We start from the raw sequence: 23,187 nt of genomic DNA, 5'->3' as shown, positions 1-23,187 counted from the left end.
CTACCACATGATCAGGGCGGAATACAAGAAAACGCATAGCGCTATCAAGTTGCCAGACCTGTAGTGGTGGAACAGCATCTCCCGGCTATCCGACATTCGCCGAGCATGTCCGCATTCAAGTCGAAATACAAGCAATTTCTTCTAGATGAATAGGCCTACTATTAGTCAGACTTCAGGATTACCGGACCACGAACTAACATATCGATCTTGCCAGCCGCCACATGCCACCGCATTTTTCTATATCATCTTCTTTTACTTTTCATTTAGTGTGCATATGCCTCTTCTCTACTTCGCCTAGGTTAAGGCGGGTGCCTGATTTCAAAGACTTAGCCTACTCCAAGTCGTTTCGACACCTATTCCTATCTTCTCATTGTATCGCAGTTTTAAAATGATGAAAATATGCAGAATGTGCAGAGAGCTCGGTTTATGTTAGTTACTTCATCCCACGCAGAAATGTATTTCAAACAGCTTGACAACTCGATCGTCCGCATCATGTTATAAATAACTTTGTTACAAGGTTCTATACCAGTTATTTAACTGGGGGCATGAAAGCTTCTGAAGGGTTGCAGTTAACTAAAAAAATTCGCCTCCAGTTCATGGTAATTACTCCGTTTATTGTCCTATTTAAACAATACGGATGATCCAAATTGAAACTAAAATTGTGTGGGTGACGCTTCACGCCATTATGAAGGCAACTGAAAATGTGGTAGATCGTATAATTCAAAACGCATTGCTGCGCTATATTTGCTGTGACGAAACCGTTATATGAGCGACTATGTGCCCTCAAATTTCACGCATGAATCACACAACCACTTCTTGAAATATATTGAACTAGACTTGAGTGGAAGCAGATTGGTCAATGGTCACGCCGTACATAAATTCCGCGTGAAACATGACAAAAATTATATACCATAGTCCCTTGGGAAGCGAGTGGCGTAGTTGGTTAAGCACCAGCGCCACGACACCAATGGCAGTGGATCGAATCCCGGTTCGGACCACTTCTATGTGTCAGAGGTTATACGGGCTCCTCATCGCCGACCTCACTGCAATTGCGGTGACTTATAAAGCCCAGATATGACAGTGGGTCGAGCTATAATTTGACGATAAAGAACCGATGAAAGCCTTGAAGATACAGAGACTGCTCATGAAGAAATGCATTGATCTGTGTGATAAAATGTGATGTCATGGAGCACAAAGCCCTATTCGGGCTATAAGCACCACTGTTGTGTGTTGTAATAATAATAATAATATACCAGTCCCTGAATTTATAGGTCTTCGTGATATGCAAAATTAGGTCGCAATAAGTCGCTACACGCAGAATAAGGTCAGTCACATGCAAAATAAGGTCAGTGGCGACATGCAGAATAAGGTCAGTCGCATGCAAAATAAGGTCAGTCGCATGCAAAATAAGGTCAGTCACATGCAAAATAAGGTCAGTCACATGCAAAATAAGGTCAGTGGCGACATGCAAAATAAGGTCAGTCACATGCAAAATAAGGTCAGTCGCATGCAAAATAAGGTCAGTCACATGCAAAATAAGGTCAGTCACATGCAAAATAAGGTCAGTCACATGCAAAATAAGGTCGGTGGCGACATGCAAAATAAGGTCAGTCACATTCAAAATAAGGTCAGTCACATGCAAAATAAGGTCAGTGGCGACATGCAAAATAAGGTCAGTGGCGACATGCAAAATAAGGTCAGTCACATGCAAAATAAGGTCAGTCACATGCAAAATAAGGTCAGTGGCGACATGCAGAATAAGGTCAGTAACATGCAAAATAAGGTCAGTCACATGCAAAATAAGGTCAGTCACATGCAAAATATGGTCAGTGGCGACATGCAAAATAAGGTCAGTCACATGCAAAATAAGGTCAGTCACATGCAAAATAAGGTCAGTGGCGACATGCAAAATAAGGTCAGTCACATGCAAAATAAGGTCAGTCGCATGCAAAATAAGGTCAGTCACATGCAAAATAAGGTCAGTCACATGCAAAATAAGGTCAGTCACATGCAAAATAAGGTCAGTGGCGACATGCAAAATAAGGTCAGTCACATGCAAAATAAGGTCAGTGGAGACATGCAAAATAAGGTCAGTCACATGCAAAATAAGGTCAGTAACATGCAAAATAAGGTCAGTCACATGCAAAATAAGGTCAGTGGCGACATGCAAAATAAGGTCAGTCACATGCAAAATAAGGTCAGTCACATGCAAAATAAGGTCAGTCACATGCAAAATAAGGTCAGTGGCGACATGCAAAATAAGGTCAGTCACATGCAAAATAAGGTCAGTCACATGCAAAATAAGGTCAGTCACATGCAAAATAAGGTCAGTGGCGACATGCAAAATAAGGTCAGTCACATGCAAAATAAGGTCAGTCGCATGCAAAATAAGGTCAGTCGCATACAAAATAAGGTCAGTCGCTAGCAAAATAATCTATAAGGTCAGTGGCGCAAAGAAAAAAGTTGGATTTGAAGTAAATATTTGGATTTATACACGGACTGTTAATATTCTAGATGCGACCACGCAATCACCTCGTAATGGTAATAATCGTCTCATTGTATTTTGTTGAAACATCTTCAGCTTTAGGATATAGATAAGGAATCTCGAACATGAAATTACTATACAGGAAAGATATTTTAAATTTATTGTTGATAAGAGAAAGAGTTGGATTTGTAATTGAAATATAGATTTGGATTTATGCGCGGACTGACCTTATTTTGCATGTCGCGACTGACCTTATTTTGCATGTGACTGACCTTATTTTGCATGTCGCGACTGACCTTATTTTGCATGTTTTTGACCTTATTTTGCATGTCATCGCACCAACCCTCCTCGAATTCTGTACACGCGTGTCGCGTATACGTCGGTATCAGAAATAATTGCTGATGCGCGACTCATCAATCGTTGCGGTATGAATGGATATGAGCAATGAGCATGAGCCGTGAGCACTTTCAACAAGGGTGTATTTCAAGTAAGCCTGTGCCATCATATCCCGGTAGCCAGAGCTCAAGTGGGATTTGCTGTGGATTACGATCGCGGAAATGATGATACTCGAAATTTTAAATATAGATTATTAGTTTTGCAGAATAATTGAACCCAGTCGGTGAATCATATTGCATATTATTTACGGTCGTTTGTTAGCCAAAATGGATGGGGTTATAACTAGGGTTATATTCACTGGCTTAGACCACGATCCGACTTGGGTGTTTGATAAAGTGTTGGACAGTCCAAAAGTTCGGGATAATCAAGTTCTGCTGCGCGTACGTTTAGCAACCATTTGCGGATCTGACATGCACACGATACTAGGTAAGATATGCATTATTCAATCGGGTGCGAATTCAATCATTCGTAAAGGTAAACGCAACGAGAAGCTTCACTATTCGCATTTTATAACATGTTATGTTGGGCGTTATCGAATGTTCTAAGAAATCTAACCAGCGACATCAACCATTTATTGCTATACCTACACTAACATATGTTGCGATGATATACCCAAGAAAACACTGTTCTCGCCATCAGAACACACGACCGTTAATGAATCAACCTTAAGCTCTCCTTAACAGGACGTAATAGCATTGAAAATACCTCATAAGTAGCAGCTTAGCAATGAGATATTAACGTGCAATTGTACGCTGTATGATCCTTCTGCTTTGTCAGTGTATGTAGCCACAGTAAAAGCGTTCCAACTTGCACTGGCAATACTTAACACTTGCTCTTGTCTAAAGTGTACTAACCTGTCGTTATAGCTATAACAATTGGATGATATAGGACTTGCGAACATTTGCCTGTTATTCCGGCCAACTAAACATGAATGTCTGTAACGGTACAAAAAAAACATAAAATGAAGCAGTGAATCAAGCGTGCTTTATTGTCTTACACAAAAATATCCCTGGCATATTCGGGTGTTTGAACTCTGAAAAGTTACACAACGGAAATAGCGAGAAAATAACTGGACTTATACAATAATGTCCCGTTCGCAGTTTGAGTCATTGACGATTTTTCAAGTACTGTATAAATGTAAGTCTGGTCAGTCTTTTCGGATTCGAATTGGAAATATTATCCCCTATTTCTCTTTTACATCAGGCTGCAATACCTGGCTCTTAGCACACGACCCGATTACAATTCTGCCCTACAACCACTGCGCAAGGCCACACTGCATTCCTTAATAGCAGCGGTTCTCAGCCACCGGTCAGTGGCAGGTTTTCTTCCGGTCCGCCAAGCATATCAGAATTTTATACCTCAATTCCGAAATGCTAAAAGTCGAGAAATAATTCGAGAAATAAACCATCAAATTTTCAATGGATTTAGAAGTTTGGAAAGTATTTTCTGCATGGTGTTGTAACAGAGAGCTCAAGGTTTACTTTGGTGTAATGGTACGAATGGTGTACGAAACTGTTTAAAAGTAGCATATATACTACTCGTTTCGGACAAGTCACAAGTTATACGTGAAAGCCATGGAGACTTTCAAACAAACTTCGTTAAATTACGGCAGTGCAATCAAACGACACTTGGCTGTACAATACTACACGTTTTGGTAAACATCGAAGTCGCATTTCTTTCAAACGACAGTGAACAATCACGGTCAAGTTATAGTCTTTAAAATGCTTTCGCGATTTTCGCCGTGCAGAAACTTCAACGTCACCACGTAAAATATCTAATTATAAAAATGCAGCATCAAATGAAGTTTCCAAATATTACGTTTGAATTGCATGTACCTAATTAAATTGACGGTTAGTTTTGATTTTTGGAGGTTCACCGCTCCGAAATATTGGTTTTGAAGTGTTACGTGTCCGCGAGGTCAAAAAGGTTGAGAGCCACTGTTTTATATCATTCACCAGACGGTGTTGCAAATACCTCGGGCCTGGCTATGCACTCAGAAATATCACACTGGTTGCAATCGAAACCAGCGTATGATCTGCAAAATCTGATCAAGTCTTGCAACTAATTATTGTTGTTATATCGAATTATGGCGGTCGGCCGCAATGACCTTGCGCACCAGGTCGATCCTTTTTGCATTATTCAATTAAATGTACCTTCCGATCAGGAAATCAAATTCGATTGCTGGGTAGATCATGGCGGGATGGGTCAGCGTGTTTCTATTGAGAATGACACGCCTTGTGGCCGAGCAGCACATTTCAGCTGCTCCCGTTCGCTTGAATATTAGTGGCAATGGACGAGGAAATGTTCAACAGTTTCTTGTTGCCGGCAAGTACGACATTGTCCGTCTTCGTGGCTTCCGACTCGGTGCAACTACCTTATTGGCACCGGGAATATACAGTGAACGAGGGCTGTTGTCGATTTCAACATACCGATTCCGACAACATTAAACACACCGTCTCCTAATATTTTCTTCACGGAACTCCGAGTCCGACATTCCTTCAATTATACGCTAACTAATTATGAAGCAACTGATTTCCACATGAGCATGAGTAGAAGTTTGAAATGGGAGGAATTCAACCCCCCCAAACCCACTTCTGGCTACGCCACTGTTAGTAGTGATGACTCTGAGCTAGCAATATCTGCAAGAACACCACACAACCGGTATCAGTCGTGGCGAGAGCGTAGTGGTATAATCCAATGCTGCAACATCAAGGGGCTGCGGTTTCGAGTCCGACCAAGGTCAACTCCAGATTTGCTACCTAAGTGTTGGGGGTTTATCAAGGCTCCTCCTCGCCATATCATCCGTGTAAGCGGTGACTTATAAATAGCCTAGAGGTGGGCCGTGCGACAGGTCGGCAGCTACGGAATAAAATGAAGAAAATGGGTCTGGTGTAAATTACCATAGTAGTCGACTATGAATACTACAGAACAACAACATCAGTTCCAGTTGTTCAGCAATTCAATATTTCTTTTAAATGCGCAACTAGAACTGGAATTAGAACAACTCAGAAATCACTGGTTATAGTTGACGGTTTATACTACGTAGATTGGTAGTTCGTACTAATCTGCTATGTTGTCAACCACAGCCCAGTTCCCCTTGCTCCTGTAAAACACTTCTACATCCAGATCAACTCCCTGCCAATTTTTGCCAGGAAAACGCCACGGCATCACCCCCGTTGTTCTTGGACACGAAGCAGTGGGCGAAATAGTAATTGATAAGAGAAATAATTCGTTGCCGGCAGGAACTCGCGTTACATTTTCCATTACGTCGTCGTGTTTTAATTGTGAACGATGCAGGTAAGACTATGATTAATGATTATTATTATGGCGATTTTTTAACACAAAAAACGGAGGATCTTCACCTAAAAATCAAGATTTTGACTTTTTTGACCTCGAAAAACATATTTTGACAGCATTTGGCCGTTATGTATGTAAATTAGGTGTTTTCGGACATAATGTTGTAAATGTACTACTTATCTTCATCTCTGGTTGGAACTGTCTGTCCTTACAAAGTAGTTTGGCCTGATAAAACTTTTTTGACTTGAAAACTGACGAATTTATTCACGAAAAAAACTTTATTTTAGCGTAATTTGGACCTATATATGAAGTATTCCAGTAATTATACAGCACGCATTATGACATAGAAATAATTGAAATATGTTGTAGTACGACGAAAGATACTTTCCGACAAGACAAGATAGCGTAATGGTGAAGCGTCCGGCTGCTTGATCGACCGGAAGGTCGTGGGTCCGATCCCCGGCCTGGTCAGGCCAAATAGCTGACGAGTAACACTGCTATCCATGACTTCCCCGCTTGGCGCTCATGCATTACTGGGATAGCATGGAGGCCGGATGGGTTATGCAAGACTTACAAACCCGTAAAAGGCTTATCTGCACATTCCTTGTCCAGCGGCATATGCGTGTCATGCACTCATGGTATGCATATGCACAGATCGTGTGTGCTGCGTATGTATATCATGAGTCGGTGTATATGCCGCAAAAAACATCAAGGACAAAAATAAACTATGCCCTTTCCTACATTCGCGGATAGAAAGAGTCTGTCCTTTCTCTTTAGCCTGCCAAGAATGCTGAAAGAACGTTCAACAGCAGCAGTCGTGTGTGAAAGACAGGCTCTGTGGTACGTTAGCCAACAAGCCGTTCACTGCCGGTCCGTCGAAAGTGAAATAGACACAGCGAATTATCACAAGTAGCCTTCGCAGTCAGATTACGCAATTTTAACATCAACAATAGACATTAGCCCTGCGTTATATGGTGATCCCGACGCCCGTTCACTTTGGGCAGACCGGCAGTGATCGGCTTGTTGGCTAACGTACCACAGAGCCTGTCTTCCACCCACGTCCAATTGATGACACGGACAATGTATTTTATTACTGTCTTCCCGACATGCATTTTGTTGTATCGTTGTAAACGTACAACGACTCGAAATCGAATCAATCAATTGAATGAACTGAATATACATTGTATCCCATGCACATATATATCGCATAAATGCGAGCATTGCGAGGTCGTACACGATGTATGTTACATGTATTAGTTCCTATTGTTATTTTACACGACACACATAGCAGATCACGCCACCTGTTCTATCGGGGTCTTACTTCCTAAATATCGTTACCAAGATATATTATACGTTATCTGACCTAACGCTACAATTTTGTAAAAAAATCACCATAATTATTATTGATTACCTTGCAGTTCATGTTTTTACTGTTGGTATTCATTGTGTTTCGACTAAATCCGACGGATATCACCGATAACTAGCACTTTTACCGATAACCAGCAGATATATTCAGTCGATATTCAAAATATAAGACATCTATAGCTGAAGCCGCATTTCCAAAACTTCATAAGCATTTACTTGTACAGCTTTACAGGGGTGGGCAACTATTTTTCCCGTCTAGTCAAATAAGAACTAGGAGAATATATTAGCAAGCAGAGGTAAAAGTTTAAACTATATTCTCTGGTGAAAAGTTTAAACTATGCTATAAGGAAATAGAGACTTTTGACTTTATTTGTTGCGACAAAATTTGTTATATTGACCTTCTGTTGAACCATGGATTGTACGTATGCTCATTGGTCAATGGTCACGTGATCATAGTACGTAAATAAACAGGCTTCAAAGTAAACGTTGATATGTGCCGTACAATTTATACATGCTATGGTTTTAATCTACGCATTACGTTAAAAAGTAGGTTTTATGTTCTGATTCCAAGTAACTTTGCGCGGGCTGGTCAGAATCGCATGGCGGGCCCGACTTGGCCCTCGGGCCGTAAAATGTCCAAGGTCTGTTCTAACACGAGTACCGCGATTTTACCTAGCGTAGTAAATGCAATAAATGCCGGTGGGCTCTTGCAGCTGCCTTACATCACCTTAAACTCCCATTGATACTTGTTAGCTTCTCAATTCAGGGTGCAAATGCCTCAGAAGTGCGTCCATCTCGAAAAAGTCGGTCACTCGCCGTTAACAGTAAACCAAGGCTTCAACGGGTGTTACGCGTCTCACATAATCCTGGGTTCCGGACATCACATCGTGCCTATATCGGACGCGCTATCGGACAAGGTAGCAGCTCCCATCAATTGCGCTCTAGCCACTGTGATGCATGCTGCGGAGAAGGCCAGGTGAGGCATATCCAGGTGGACCATGGTCTAATATGGTTGTACCAGACCGGGGCCTACGATATTACGATATATACGAATATAGCAAGCCCCGACCTGACCTATTATTGGCCCAAGGTGAGCACTGAACAGTACAGAGTTCCGCAACTAGAAAGCTTTCAGCTCCTCCAAATTAGGTTAGAATTATACCTACTCATTTTTCCCAATAAGATTAGAATTAGAATCACTGAATTTGCAAAAGACATGCAACAAAAATCAAATTCAGTTCATATAAAATCTGAGCTGATTCTGATAAGCGTGAGAACGGCAAGTACAGCGAGCTTCGTTCCTTTCGCACTATAGGCTACAGTTCTTCCGTAACATGCTCAGGAAAACCAGAAATTACATTAGAAATGTCTTGTCCAAGTCTGCTCAGCGGTACAGAACTTCAATATATAATTAAAAATATATTCATAATGAAGACAGCGCAGTGGTAACGATAAGCGCTCGCCAGATTGGTTCGATTCCCGTCGGAGGTTTATCTGGGCTCCTCTTCCCCCACCGTTTCCGTCCTTGCGGCGACAAAAAGCCCAGAAAAAGACCCGGCGGAATAATACACTCACAAGGAATGGAAAGAACTAGTAGAAAGGGCCGCGGCTTCAACAAGATCGACATCGAAATGAACTGCGACACCGGGCACTCTAGGCCGAGGTGGATGTTAGATTAAAAGGATCGCAACTGCTTGCGTTCCGTTCGACATCCTCCTATCTGTTCATTACATCGCATTGTGTCTTATCGCATTGTACATTGTGTGTGAATTGTTCAGATGAAAAATATAACCCAACGATTATAACACATACATTTTCGTATGACACTCGTCAGGGGTATAATCGTCAGCAACTAGTAGAAAATTCAAACGAATCTTTATTAAAAAAAAATCTACATCCATCATTAATTGCCTAAGCCTATCTGTGCTATCGTCAAACTTGCAGTTAGTAGGTTGTTGACCGTCAACTAGCTAAATTTGTGTGCAAGACTACTCGAATAAGCTTTGTATTTCAAATCTAAATCGATATCCGTGACCATCTCCGCTCTCGTTATAGGACTGGCGTACAGGACAAGTCCGCCTTGATATTCGGTGCCGGCCTGCTGGGCATTTACACTTGCGCCGTGTTGAGGGACAAGGGCTACGAGCGAATCTGGTGCAGCGACGTGGACAGCGGTCGCCTGAAAGTCGCCGAGAGATTTGGCGCGAAACCCGTTCATGCGCAGCGATTTTGGGAGAATGACTGTTCGAGTGAGTTGCGTAATGATCAATGGTACTTATCAACGAGAATTATAGTTTCGATAGTCGATACTATTTTCCACTGTCGAAGGGTTTAAACTTCGATTGGTCGTATTGCAGCATACCAAAAATGTAATACAAAGCTACACACATTGGCGGAAACGGTATATCTGTGAAGCCGTGATCAACCCACGGCATTGTCACAAAGTGCGATGAAATAGGTCGAAAAATACCAAATTACAATTAATGTGCTGAAGAACTGACACGGTCGCATAAAAGGTACATTTATTTGAACTTCCCGCGTCATGTTATGACGTGATGCGAAGTGATATTCGGATACTCGACTCGACACGAAGTACTCAATTCGTAATCAAATCAATCAGGAACTCGATTTTGTCCGGCCTTATACTGATAAGCCTTGGGGCCGACCTGGGAAAAGTGCGGCCCGCGAAAAGTTGCTTAAAATTAAAAACGTAGAATCTACTTTTGAATGTTACTGCATGAACTAAAGCCATGGTCGGCATAAAGTGAATCCAAAATTCGTTTATATTCAAGCTTGTTCATTAAGATGCCGCGATTACGCAGCCTCGCAGGCAATCCAGGCATATTCAAAATATAGTCATGGTAGCAAATTATAGCAATTAAAGTCAAAAGAAGTCACTAAACCTTCTTTATTGCCATTGTCACATCATCAGTATCATCATCATTGGTTTATTAGCAATTTCATCAGTTCAATACACCATAAAAATGCGATACAATGACAAGAAAGGAAGGTGTCGAAGCGACTAGGAGGCTATGGAATCAGACGCCAACCTTGGCCTAGCTAGGCGATGTAAAGAGGAGGCATGCACACTAAATGAAAAGTAAAGCAATATAGTATAGAAAAAGCAAGCAACAAAATGGGTGGAATGTCATGGAAGGCGGGATTGCGGATTACACGGCCTGTCCTTGAATTTGTTACGTGAAATGTTTCCAAATCCCTAATTCGTATAACAAGCCAATCAGTGCCCGTGATTACTATGGCTCATCATCGCCCTTAAAGGATGAATGTCAAAAAAGAAAGCCGAAAATTGAAATTCAAAGTAGGTTTGGAGCACTAAATTTTACTGGAGTCGGGGATAAACCCGTTTTTTTATTAGTTAAAGCCGAGCAGGTCGCCATGTTGGATGAGTTCAATTCAAGTCGGTTTCATGACAAAATCACTAAAACATACACTCCGTCATGGGAGGACTAATTTTAGAAGAACTGCAAGCTTCGCTCAACAACAAATCTATTTCGCCAAGCTGCACTTGCACACTGCTCGGAAGGCAGCGACCAAGACGATACGCTTTGTAGTATCCCAGATACATTTCAATGTCTTGATAGAAAAACGCGGATAGGGTTTAAAAAGAGTTCAAAATGTATCATGTTTAACACTGTTACGAAATAGGACGGCAAATAAATATTATTTTTTGGTAATTAACCATCACGTTCTTATTCCCTAATATCAACTCATCCACTGAGCAGCATCTATTACCAGTGTAATTCACATCTTTCTTCCTAGAAATAAAATTAATTCGCTAGAGAATACAGGTAAGATTTTTGAATCGGCCCGCCAACTTATTCTCTGCTTCTCATTTGGCCCGCGGAAAAAACTAATTGCCCGACCCTGCCTTAGCTTATATGTGCAAACGGCCGCGGATTGTGATCTGCGGCCGATAATCCAGATTTCCATTGAGATAATTATTGTCGAGTTCGGATCAAGTTCTCATCACCGGATTAGGATTTGCCGGGACATGCTACTTTGGATGCTCTCGGATTACATAAAAAATATAGGTGCATAAGAAATTTTACGAAACTCATGATGTTGCTGGAGTGGGATCATGACTTGACATCAACTGAATTTGGGCCTGGGTTCGAATAAGGTGACAAAATCATATCGGTTCACCTGTGGAAGAAATGTTTTCTTTCCAACGATATATAGGCTGATGGTTCTCAACCTTTGTAGCTTGCTGGTCGATAAAATTTGAAGACACGGAAGTTGTAGCTTCAAAAATCAAAATTAACTCACAAGTAATTACCGCCAATGTATGCAGCTCCAAAGCGAATATTGGAAACTTCATTTAATGCTTCTTTTTTGATATTAAACGTGTTACAGTGGCTCTGTTGAAGTTTCTGTAAGACAGTCCTGTTAAAAACCACTGACTCTATCTTGATTGTTCGGTTTGCTTTTGAAACAAATGCGACATGCTCATGTGTCGCATGCCGAAGTGTCGCATGCTGATGCTCAAATATCCACGGACCAGGGTATGCGTACTGCGTATACCAGTGGTCGGAAACCTTTTTTGTCCGAAGAGCCATATTGGCCCTATTTGTTCCATCTCAACTCCCAAAGAGCCATACATGCCAATCAACTGTTACGTCACTATTGAAAATTCATGACGTCATGGTAGCTCTTATTCGAACTCACTATATGGGATTCCTCGTGTGCGCCATATTTTCTCTGTAAAAACTGGTATATATTGATCGAAAATAAAGCTCGAAACGAGAGGTAAGGCACTGATGGGCGCCAAGCCTCACCATTGATAACGCAATCCATCGTAAGTAGCTTAGAATATATTATAACTGATATTAATCGAATGTGACTGTCACAATGATTCGGAAAATCTTAATACTTATCGACTTCTCAATTCTCAAAGTATTCGGTGGCAGACATGGGGTGATTACTTTATGAATGTAATCGATTGCGATTACGATTACTTCAGAATCACGCGATTACGATTACGATTACGATTACAGCAAAATCAGGAAGTAGTCGATTACGATTACGATTACATTGGAAAAGTAATCACGATTACTCACGATTACATTTGTTTTGCTTCTTAGGACTATAATCTTAAATGATATATTGGAAGACAATACAAGGATTGCGATGAAAAGGCCTAATGAGATATCAACTGTCATCATACATCATGCGTCATTTGCTTATTACGTCATAATATACCAATTGCCCAACTTTATAGTGGATGATTTGTCGCATCCAACGATTGGCAGGTCTTTACCTGCCGCACCCCAAATTCCTTAATAGAGTGGGGAGCGTGCTCGAAGGGGACTCAAAAGTATTTCGTAAACCAACATAAATTATAGAGTATTTTCGAGAATTTAATTAATTCTTGAAAATGTTCTTCGAGCTTTGCGATTCAAATGTCTCTATAGTACAGGGGTCGCCAACGCGGAACAAATGAGTCGCCCGCGGTCGCGGTAGCAAATAGCCTATCCAAATGAGAGATTTGAAAGTTGAAGCTGGTTTCATATGAGCAGCAGTTGAACATGGGTCGGCCGACCCCAAGGAAGATACGAACGCAGTCGCTCGGGGCATTGCTTGTCTACGCCCACGCGGCGGCTCAACGGGAATCTATAGTTAATATTCCCGAGTCTCGACGCGGAGATTGGCGCTTCGGCCCGCACTGCATCAACGCAACTGAGCCCGGAGGAGCTGGTGTGAGTCCCGGCGAGTGAGCGTTTTTTGTTCTTGGTAAGGGGCGGAAACCCGGCCCAGTGCTCTGATTGTCTTACTCTAAGTGAAGAAATCCAACTGAACACGGATAAACGGCAGGAGTAAATGGCAACCCGCCGGTCGTCGCAATAATCAGTACACACTACACAAGAAGTAGCTTTTTCTTTCAAAACGGTTGGTGACCCCTGCTCCAGTAGATAGCTGGGTTTGAAATGCGTACCTCTTCCCCTCAAGAAAAAACATGCATAGGCTGTTTTATGGGAACAGGCATTTCGGAGCCGGTCATTACCGCGCCACGATCCCACAACACACCAAAAGACATATGCAGTTTCGGCCAACACGCAACTCCACAGGATGTGATACCAAAGAAATACCTTGGCCGAAACTTAGGGTATTCGTCCATTGTCAATAGCCGCGCTGGGTGCGCGTGCAAATGCCACCGGGCGCATCCACAAACGAATAAAGCCATGGCAATTTGTGTGTGCGTCTCACAAAAGATATTCTTTTAGTCTGCTACGTTTGGGCGAGTACAATATCTTTTGATTATACAACAGACTGTTGGTCGCGAATTAACAACATACAATAAAGTAATTATAGCAACATACCAGATGCTATGATTATGAATTACGTGCACCAGCTCTACAGGTAAATCTGACACTCGGGGCTGAGAGAGGTTATAAATGAATTGTAATATAATGCTATTACCAATATTATTGACGAAATTCAGATTTGAAAATTGACCAACGGTTGGATAGGGGGACGAATTGCTGTTTTGGCTGAATTGCTGATTCTAGCTACAGCCCACGCTAACATGTCAGGCTATATAAGCGGATGGTTATGGCGGCAGGTCCAAATGCCAAGTAACGAACTGTGAAATAACGATTGACGCCCGTTTCAAGTAGTTATATGAGAATAAGATATAGTGAACATAAAAATTCTGCCTTCAACTTAATACATATACTGCGAGCTGCTGTTTCGAGAAACGGCTAAGCACGGCTCGGTTATGATATATATCAGCAGCTGTTTATTTGTAATGCTTCGTTGTGGAAACTGCAATGTTTTATTCGACGAGTACAAAATTCCGAATCTTCGTCAGGTGCACGTGCGTTCTTAGGCCACCTGCTCGCCAAGCAACAACGGTAAACTGCGTTTAACTAAGCACAACCAAACATCAATACATAAGTTACTATTTGAAACTATAGGCAGAGTGGTGATCAATATCCTGCTGCGAGGTAGGGGCTTCTGTAGTGTATTGATAACCTGATATACACCACGGGGGTGTTCTTACAATCACACTACTATGTCCATCGCATGTCTGTTTACCATGTGTGGAATGGGATACTTCTTACGCAATGACGAGCGGAGCTAATACTTCTGACGTAATAATGAGTCAGTGGCGTTTGAAAACAAACGTTTGTGCTATCGCTAACGTTGTATATTATCTCATTCTTGTTCACGAATATTCAGTTTATGTCATAGTCCTTGTACAAACAAAAAGTAATCGTTCTTTCACAAAAAAATCGATTAGATATGGGAAGTAGTCGATTACGATTACGATTACTTCGGATTTTTTTCGAATGTAATCGATTGCGATTACGATTACTTCAAAATGCTGTAATCGTCGTAATCGATTACGATTACTAATCGCGATTACCCCATGTCTGTTCGGTGGTAACATAACGTTGCGCTATACACGCCTACATTATATCGCCAGTACTACACAGAGCTTTACTTACCAATCAAGAACGTGGATAACTATGGCGTTGTTTGTAATTCGAGTTTGTAATTATGAATTTCACATCCACAACAGTTCATTTCGCGCCGTAGATCAGGATGACAATGTGTATTTGAAAACTGCATTTTGAAATGGGCGTCGCCATGTATGCTATGCTCTTTGATTAAATCAACGTACCGCACAATTAAAGATTTAGAGTCTAATACAGGGGTCCCCAACACGCGGGCCGCGGGCCGCATGCGGCCCGCCAGGTCATATTTTGCGGCCCGCGACATGATTTTAGATTTCGGAAGAAAGCTAAGAAAACATTTTGAAATTCTGAAATTGACGTGCAATGGCCCAAACATTTCCAATACCGAGACGCCAGAAAACTGCTTAGGGAAGTGGTTCTAAAACTGAGGGTACGTCCCCCATATGGGGTCGTGAAAGCATCTGAAGGGCCGTGGTGCTGCGTTCAACTAAAAAATTTTTCGCGCTCGGCGCGATTTTCCTCGAATGCATAGTTATAGCTAGTGCTCTGTGTATAATCCGGAATTTATATTATCGAATTCTCTCGTCAACATTCATAACCTCACATACCATCAAACTATCCGTTCGGATAGCCAGCATTATGGATGCATTTTGTGATATGACGATAAGGGGGCGCGAAATTTTTCAGTATCATATAGGGGGGCATATCAAAAAAGGTTTGAGAACCACTGGCTTAGGGCTTTTCCACAAGATTAAGCTTCAAGTGGGGATGGTCTTTCAGCTAGTTACGTATTTCGCTAGTCCCAAAAAGCGTTTCTAGGTATCGTGAAAAGCTCGCAGTTTAAAATAAAATGAAATTGATGACAGTGGTACTTTGTTGTATTTTTATTCCTTTAATAAAATATTACTTTATTGTGGTCACTATACCCATTGCCTATGTTAGGTAGAACAGCGTTTTAAATCGTGATTGCCCCCTTAATATCGATATTGAATTTATGCGGCCCGCGGCCGCTACAAAATTTGAAAAGTGGCCCGCGACCCGTTTTGAGTTGGCGACCCCAGGTCTAATACATAGAATTCGCGAGTGATATTGGTCGTCGGCGTGACAGTAATTTAAATTTGAGGATTTTGAAAAGAGGTGGTCCGAGCCCCTAAACCTGAAGACGGCATTGTCTTTACCTCTCAAAGGCATGCTTATATGCTGCCACGAGACAAATTATTCTGGCCGTGATGAAATTTACCAACAAGTCGCTGCAATATTGATCAATTCAGTACAAAAATAAATATTTGGCAAAGAGCCATATCTTATACCCTAAAGAGCCATATATGGCTCGCGAGCCATAGGTTCCCGACCACTGGCGTATACTGTAGTACAACTTATATCACAATCATACACGCTCATTATTTATATGTGCGTTTCCGTGGTGACATCGCAGGCACCAGTCTCTCAAGTCGCTATGCGGTATCGTGACATCATATCGCTCCTTCGAACAACCAAAATCTTCGGTTGCCATATTGCTGATATTTAACACGTCGCCATATTGAATTCTCTAACTACAGTGTAGTTAGTTACACTGTAGTTAGAGAATTCAATACAGTTACTACACCCACACTTGGTTGTTACTAGTACTACGCGGCATAGGCGCTGAACTCAGGTATGCTAGGTATGCCGCGCATACCTAGGAATTTTTTTGGGTATGCGGCATACCCAGAATTCGGTTTGGTCTGTTACTGACTGGGTGGTGAATTGATCGATTTAGAAATAAGCGTTTCGTAGTGCTGCTGAACACGTAAGTTAACCGGCATCAATACGTTCAGGCGCTTAACAAAACTCCGTCCTTCAGTTACAATTCAGTTGTCCGTATTATATCAGTGTTGCGCGCGGCCACGGCCAATTAGCCGGAAGCGCGTTTCCAATTTGCGAGAATGGTTTGTGCACAATGTAACGCAACGCGATCTCGACGCTGAGATGATTGCGAAATTAGGTCGCAGGCCTGATTTATCCCGTCTCCGTCAGGTCTAGTTGCGCTGGCTTGATGAATCGCATCGGCAATAGGCCCGGTGCGCACTATACCATCACTGGCCTCCGCACGATAACATCGTTGGCCTACACAATTGCGTCTGCGTGGTTCGAAATATATCAATGCCGGCCTAACTATCGCGTCTCCGGCCTAGCATGCTGTGGCTCCTATCTATCGGTTGTGATTAAAGATTGATATCACGAAACTTACTGACATCGAATGTCCGCAAAAATGTGTGACTTGTGCGTACATGCGTACTTGATTTCCGCTAATACTTAAGCATAACCAATAACCATCAGAAGATGCGAATCAAGGCTTGAGTTATAAAAGTTGAGAAAGGTTTGAACCACCTGAAATCGATGCGGATTCCATTATAGAACACACTCCATAACAACTCGGCTATGCGCCTGAATATTTGATCAAACGCGAGTCGTCAGAAGACGCAACGCGAGGCAACAAGACCGAGAACTCGATACTAAAGATGTCAATTTCTATATGCGCGAAATGTTGCGATTGTCATCTCCTGCTGTGAAGGAACATGATATCTTATGCGCCGGCCGGAACTATCGCTTCTTCTGTGATTGTGATGTCAGACTGGCTCAGACATTGAACAATGAACATGGACGGAATTGATTGAAATACATACTGACCGTGAACAGACAGCGGCGTAATTGATTTTGACTAACGTTAATACTAAAACAGAATGATCAGAAAATGTCTTGCAGGCTCTTGATATTGAAACTTCTAACTCCTATGAAATCAAAGTCACTAATGAATAGAGTCCAGAACAGACTTTCTATTTGGGAAAATAATTCCTGCAACCTTATTAGCCGTCGCCGAAGATGCGTATTCGTTTGTTCTCGAGGCGGAGCGATTGAAATCTCCCGATTGTCGGCGCGTGTGTTGGCGAATATGTTGTGGAGATTGCGAGCTCGCTAATTGACTACACAGTCGCACGCGTTGGTAATCTTATGGTAGCGTGATGTGTCTTATATATTACACAAGGATACTGATCCGATCGATGTATTATCGGCATTGGTGCATGTTATTAACCACAATAAACTGATGCTACCTTGGTAAATTTGAAATGGATTCAATCAATTCAGCAAGCGGCCGGCTGGCTACGCGGCCTGCTTAATCATATCGTAATTTTGTCACCATATACAAGTGCCAGGTGATATTGAACACTTGCGAGTCGGATAATTTGCCAATTCTGGCGCACTATGACGTCATCCCTTTGTGACGTCATCGATCTCGCATACCTAGGGAAAATTAGAGTTCAGCGCCTATGCTACGCGGGCTTATGAACGAAAATGCTTGCGGTATTTACACTGTAGCTTTTACGTTACGTCAGCTCACTGATAAAGTTATCTGCCATTACAGTCGAAGAAGTGGACACAGCGATTGAAGTTTGTGGCAACGCCGATGTGATTCAACACGCTTACAACAGTCTGCGACACGGAGGCACTCTGGTTTTAGTAGGTTTGGTTCACCCCGACTCGGACCTGGGCCTCACAGGAGAGCAAGTAAGAATTATGCTGAGTGTAAATTTTTGAATCATGAAATTGAGAATATTTCTGCAAACAGGCAATCAAGCTCCAGGCTTTCGGTACTTTATAACTAATAGGGCTGAATTGCGTTGTGACAAAGTGCAATAAAATAGGTATGGTCGAAAAGATACCAAATAATCTCCATGAATTTGACACCAATTCTCTCGAAACGAGCGAATTTTATTGAACGAAAAAGACACAGCGACAGTGTAATTAGCAATTTCACCAAGGAATAGTTATTTTTTAACAACCCTTGAATCAGCGATAAACATCGCTTTGATGTTTCCGCAGTGCGGCGGGGGTGATGAAATGGCGATAATCACCAATAATAAATATCACTCGAAATAGCGCCATTGCCAAAGGGCATAGCAATTTACATACGTGTTGATAAAATACCCACCTTAAAATACATTTCCTGGCCGCATGGTGCCATATCGTAGCGAGAAAATGAACCGTTTCCGCAACGTATACTCAACATAACACGTATGTCAATATTACAATGTGTTGTCCGGTATATTTATTAACAAAACCTGAACAACTGAGGCCTGAGCTGAGGCAAATTTTGCGGAATAGTGTATTTATATATCCGCCAATACCACCGATACAGGCTCCGCACGCTTATTAATATCCATTATTTCAAGGCAACGCGAGGTTAAGACCCTGGGCGATACAGGAAACTACCGTCACGACCCGGTTAACCCTGTTATTTAGTGCTAAACAACACATACCACGACCCGCAATGTAAAGATTCCAATAATAAAAGTTTGGTCTTGCTGTAAATGATGTACAACATCAGTTAACGCAGGGATAATATGATTGAGTAGTATGTGGGTATCGGCGAAATTAATAAGAAAATCTGTATACTATCCTTACGTAACGTACGCTACAATGCATACTTGAATCAAAAGATAAATAATACTAGCTGTCTAATTATACAAATTGAAATGAAATGCCGGTAATCTAATTATAATGTAATTTGTGAAATGTTTCTACGCTTTCGTTTTAATTCGAATTTAATTTCTGGTTTGTCTGAAAATGCTACAGGATAATGGTATAGTGCGAAACGGGCCAAGCTTGGTGTCTAAACGTTTTCCGTTTTCTCTGATTTGAAATGATGTGAACTTGGTTTTTGTTTTATTTCATTATAATTCGGAATTTCATTCAATTTTTACGAATTCAATATTCTAATTCCAATCTAATTCGGAAAAATGTGTAGCAATAATTCTAATTCTAATCCAATTTGGTAAAACCGATAATTATCTATATAGTTGTCCAATCCTGCAATCGAGTAGCAAGTAAGTAACTAACTAATGAATATGCAGCCAATGCATGCTGCGTATAACGCGAATAGTGCAACAATGAACGAATTTACCATATTCAATGCCATGAAATCCGGTTGCGGATTTAGGCTTAAATTCCAAGTCCATAGCAGACAATGACTCAAATGCACTGATATCTAGCAGGTCATGATTGGCTAAAATCCTATGTCCGAATCTAATTTGGTCATAAATCAGACGGTCAATCTCTTCAACCCAGCATGCTTATCTCTGAGATATAGCTATTGTCGAGGGAAAATTTCGGAGCTGTATTAAAGCCGACTTCACAAGTACGCTGGCTGGCCTACTCTGGCTCCACCAGAGTGTTGTTATTGTTACCCTTCAAAATGAGACTACTGCCAATATAGTTAGGTGAAGGCCACCTAACTTTGTTTTGAGTACTTCTAGCTCTAGCTCTAGCTCTAACTTTAAGCAATGCATTTGAATACAATATCGTATTGAAATGAAGCCGAATAGTTTTGGCTGACACTCGTCAGGGGTAATCGTCACCAACTAGTAGAGTAGAGAATCGGTGAGGATTACACCTGACGAGTGTCAGCCGAAAATATTCGGCTTCATTTCAATACGATATTGTATTCAAATGCATTTCTTAAAGTTCATTAGTTCTAGTTTTATAGTTGTGGTTGTGAGTTATAAAAACGTGAGTAGTTCTAGCTGCAGTTTCGCAATTTGAAAATTGTATAATCTGTACAAGTCTGTTCAAAAATGGTGATTGATCAACATTTCCGTGCCAGACCTGTTTTGGTGGCGTAGATTAGTATAGATAAGCGTACGTTGCTTCCACACGGTTGCATGACTCAATCTATTATTCATTTTGCTGGAATTTTCGTTTTAATAAAGGCCCCGTTGAGACTCTTTGAATTGGTTGAAGGCCTTGATTTTGGCTTCATGTATACATTTGTACAACCCGTGGTAAACCGCGAATCAGAAGTCTTGAAATTCCGTACTCGGCAGTCCGCATAATCCAGTCCCGCATATGTTCTTTCGATCCAATTCAAGAATTCCGTTCGTACAGTGTGAAAATCGAAGTCCTCATTCGAAAAAACATGCGTAATTGTCAGCGATCCCATGCCAGAACCCATAGTTACCAGTCGCTCATAACCAAATCCTCCCAAAATCTTTAAATCCGAGTCGGTGCTCAATTTCTCGTCTCAGGTATTACGGGTCTTGCAAGTTTGGTATCACGCTGTTGCGTTTCGACCGAACAATATACGATGACACTTTTCAAGGCGAAGCCCGCATTTCTGAACTGGTATCTGAAAGGGAACAGCAGAGGCCACCCTGATTGTCAAGTGTTATATCATTTACTTTTCTTTAGATCATCTCCAAAGGCTTGACGATCATCGGGGTACACAACTACACCCCGCGACATCTCGACGAAGCCCTGGACTTCATGGTGAGAACCGTGAATAACTACCCGTACGAGGAACTGATCAGTCCGCACGCTTACTCCCTGAAACACATCGAACGCGCTCTCAACGAAAGCAAACAACAACTGTATCACAGAAGTTGCCTCGATCCGTGGATATAACACTATGTGTACTTCATATTATATGTAATATACTACACCAGGGGTGTGCAATTTTTTCCGTAAATAGGTCAGATCTAAATAACATGGTGAAACCGCTGGGTGCACGTATGTATTGTATACCTATAGGCTTTCTGTATGTATCACAAGTATAGGTATGCTGAAAGCCTGCGTGCACCCCTATAGGGCAGGAAACAATGATTCGAGTACTAATTCCAACGATTCGGATCGAATAATGTGAGATGAGTTTTTCTAGTTCTGAAATTACATATGAGAGTTAATTTATCAAGGAGAATTAAGGTTTCGATGCTATTCTCCACTAAGGGAGGCTGTAAATCTCGATTTGTCGTATTGCAGTATACGAAACACGTTAGTGCAAATGACATATCTGTGTAGTCGTGATTCACAGCATTGTTACAAAGTGCAATGAAATAGACATGGTCAAAAAGATTAATAGTGATCGCATAAAAGGTACATGTTTGAACTTTCGCATTATTTATACCGTTGTGACGTCATTATCAGTGATTCGATACAGAAACGAACCGCTCAAGTACTGGATTTTGACTAGCCCTGCTGGTAACCCTCGGTATTAATTTCTGGAGGTATATCGCTCGAAGAATGAAAAAATTTCTGCCTATGGAAAGAGTTTCGTCAAAAATATGTGACCAATCGGCATTTGCTTATTATTTTGATTTGAATGTTTTGCCCCTTCTTAGCTCACTTGAGTTTCACTCAAACCAAGCAGACCTTAAGCTAAATTAGAAACATAATTCACGGGACAGGCAGCATTTAAAATTGGCACTATACTTGGCGGGCCGCACAATAATTCTCTTCTGACCAAATTTTAGCCGTTGCACACCTCTGTATTATAGTACTGTATTCAATATCCAACCGCTACCAGCTATCTGTCCACTTACATTACTTTATTTCTTAATATATACTGTAAAATATATTTAATACTCAAATTTCAATGTAATCATCTCATTTCCCCTGTTTAAAATCATATGTTGCATGTGTATTGTATATGTTACAATACTCAGTCTTAACCAATCAGCCGATATACTCGTCACTATTCGAGGATTCACGGCATTCAACTATTATTATTCCTTATCATATTTTAGATAATCTGGCTATCCGCGTATCTTGTGTGCAAAAATAGGCAGTGCAAAGACAATAATAGTGGTAATATATGTTTGACCCGTGGTAGTTTCATGTCCCTAGATCCTGCAGCTGGACTCGCGCCTATGACTGAGTTGGGTGCTCCAGAGTGAAGTTGACATGTATGAAGCGTGCATACTGCATAAAGTGCATATGCATACCCTGCAATCTGCCTGAAATCTGTTAATAGCTGGCTTCGACTGCGACTTCTATGCTACCCAACTTCTCCACTGCTACGATAATCGTAATTTATATTAAACGTATATTTATTCTCGATCTGTCGCTTTAGGTTGGAATCGGAATTTTGTTACGAATGCGTTTATGCCTTTGCAAAGCCTTTGTGAAAATTGTTTCATGCCATGATCTACAAATCGATATACGTATGGTTGTCTGACATTTGAGCATGCTGCACGACATAAGACGACAGCTGACAGACAGTTACAAACTATAGTGGATTTTCAAAATACCAGAAACTACAGACGCAACTAGAACTAGGACTGCTCGGTTTTAGAAACCCACAACTATAACCAGAACTCCTCACTTTTTCAAAATGTGCAACTAGAACTAGAACTATACTCACTTTTCAGATTGTGCAACTAGACCTAGACCTGC

General features: G+C 41.4%; 1 protein-coding gene across 2 annotated transcripts; it reads left to right on the top strand.

Moving 5' to 3' along the window:
- Positions 1–2,859: 2,859 nt before the first annotated feature.
- Positions 2,860–22,969, top strand: LOC145435587 (L-threonine 3-dehydrogenase-like). Of its 2 annotated transcripts, none has more exons than XM_080312869.1 (6): positions 2,860–2,972; positions 6,034–6,178; positions 8,310–8,519; positions 9,599–9,792; positions 18,386–18,528; positions 21,208–22,969. In XM_080312869.1, the coding sequence occupies exons 1-6, from the start codon at positions 2,930–2,932 to the stop codon at positions 21,418–21,420; spliced, it is 948 nt and encodes a 315-aa protein (XP_080168995.1). In that variant the 5' UTR covers positions 2,860–2,929; the 3' UTR covers positions 21,421–22,969. The 2 variants fall into 2 exon arrangements, with proteins under 2 accessions (XP_080168995.1, XP_080168994.1); XM_080312868.1 differs by lacking the exon at positions 2,860–2,972 and adding an exon at positions 3,008–3,307.
- The last annotated feature ends 218 nt before the right edge of the window (positions 22,970–23,187 follow it).

Source organism: Botryllus schlosseri, chromosome 3, assembly GCF_051294905.1.
Source record: "Botryllus schlosseri isolate E-star chromosome 3, Bs_hap1, whole genome shotgun sequence".
NCBI lineage: Eukaryota > Metazoa > Chordata > Ascidiacea > Stolidobranchia > Styelidae > Botryllus > Botryllus schlosseri.
Note: the sequence above shows the minus strand (reverse complement) of the source record. Positions and strands in the feature narration are given on the sequence as shown.

Coding starts and splice junctions, on each gene's coding strand:
- LOC145435587 (XM_080312868.1), top strand. CDS start 3,148: ATGGATGGGGTTATAACTAGGGTTATATTCACTGGCTTAGACCACGAT. Junction 3,308..6,033: donor TGACATGCACACGATACTAG/GTAAGATATGCA, acceptor AATTTTTGCCAG/GAAAACGCCACGGCATCACC. Junction 18,529..21,207: donor TGGGCCTCACAGGAGAGCAA/GTAAGAATTATG, acceptor ACTTTTCTTTAG/ATCATCTCCAAAGGCTTGAC.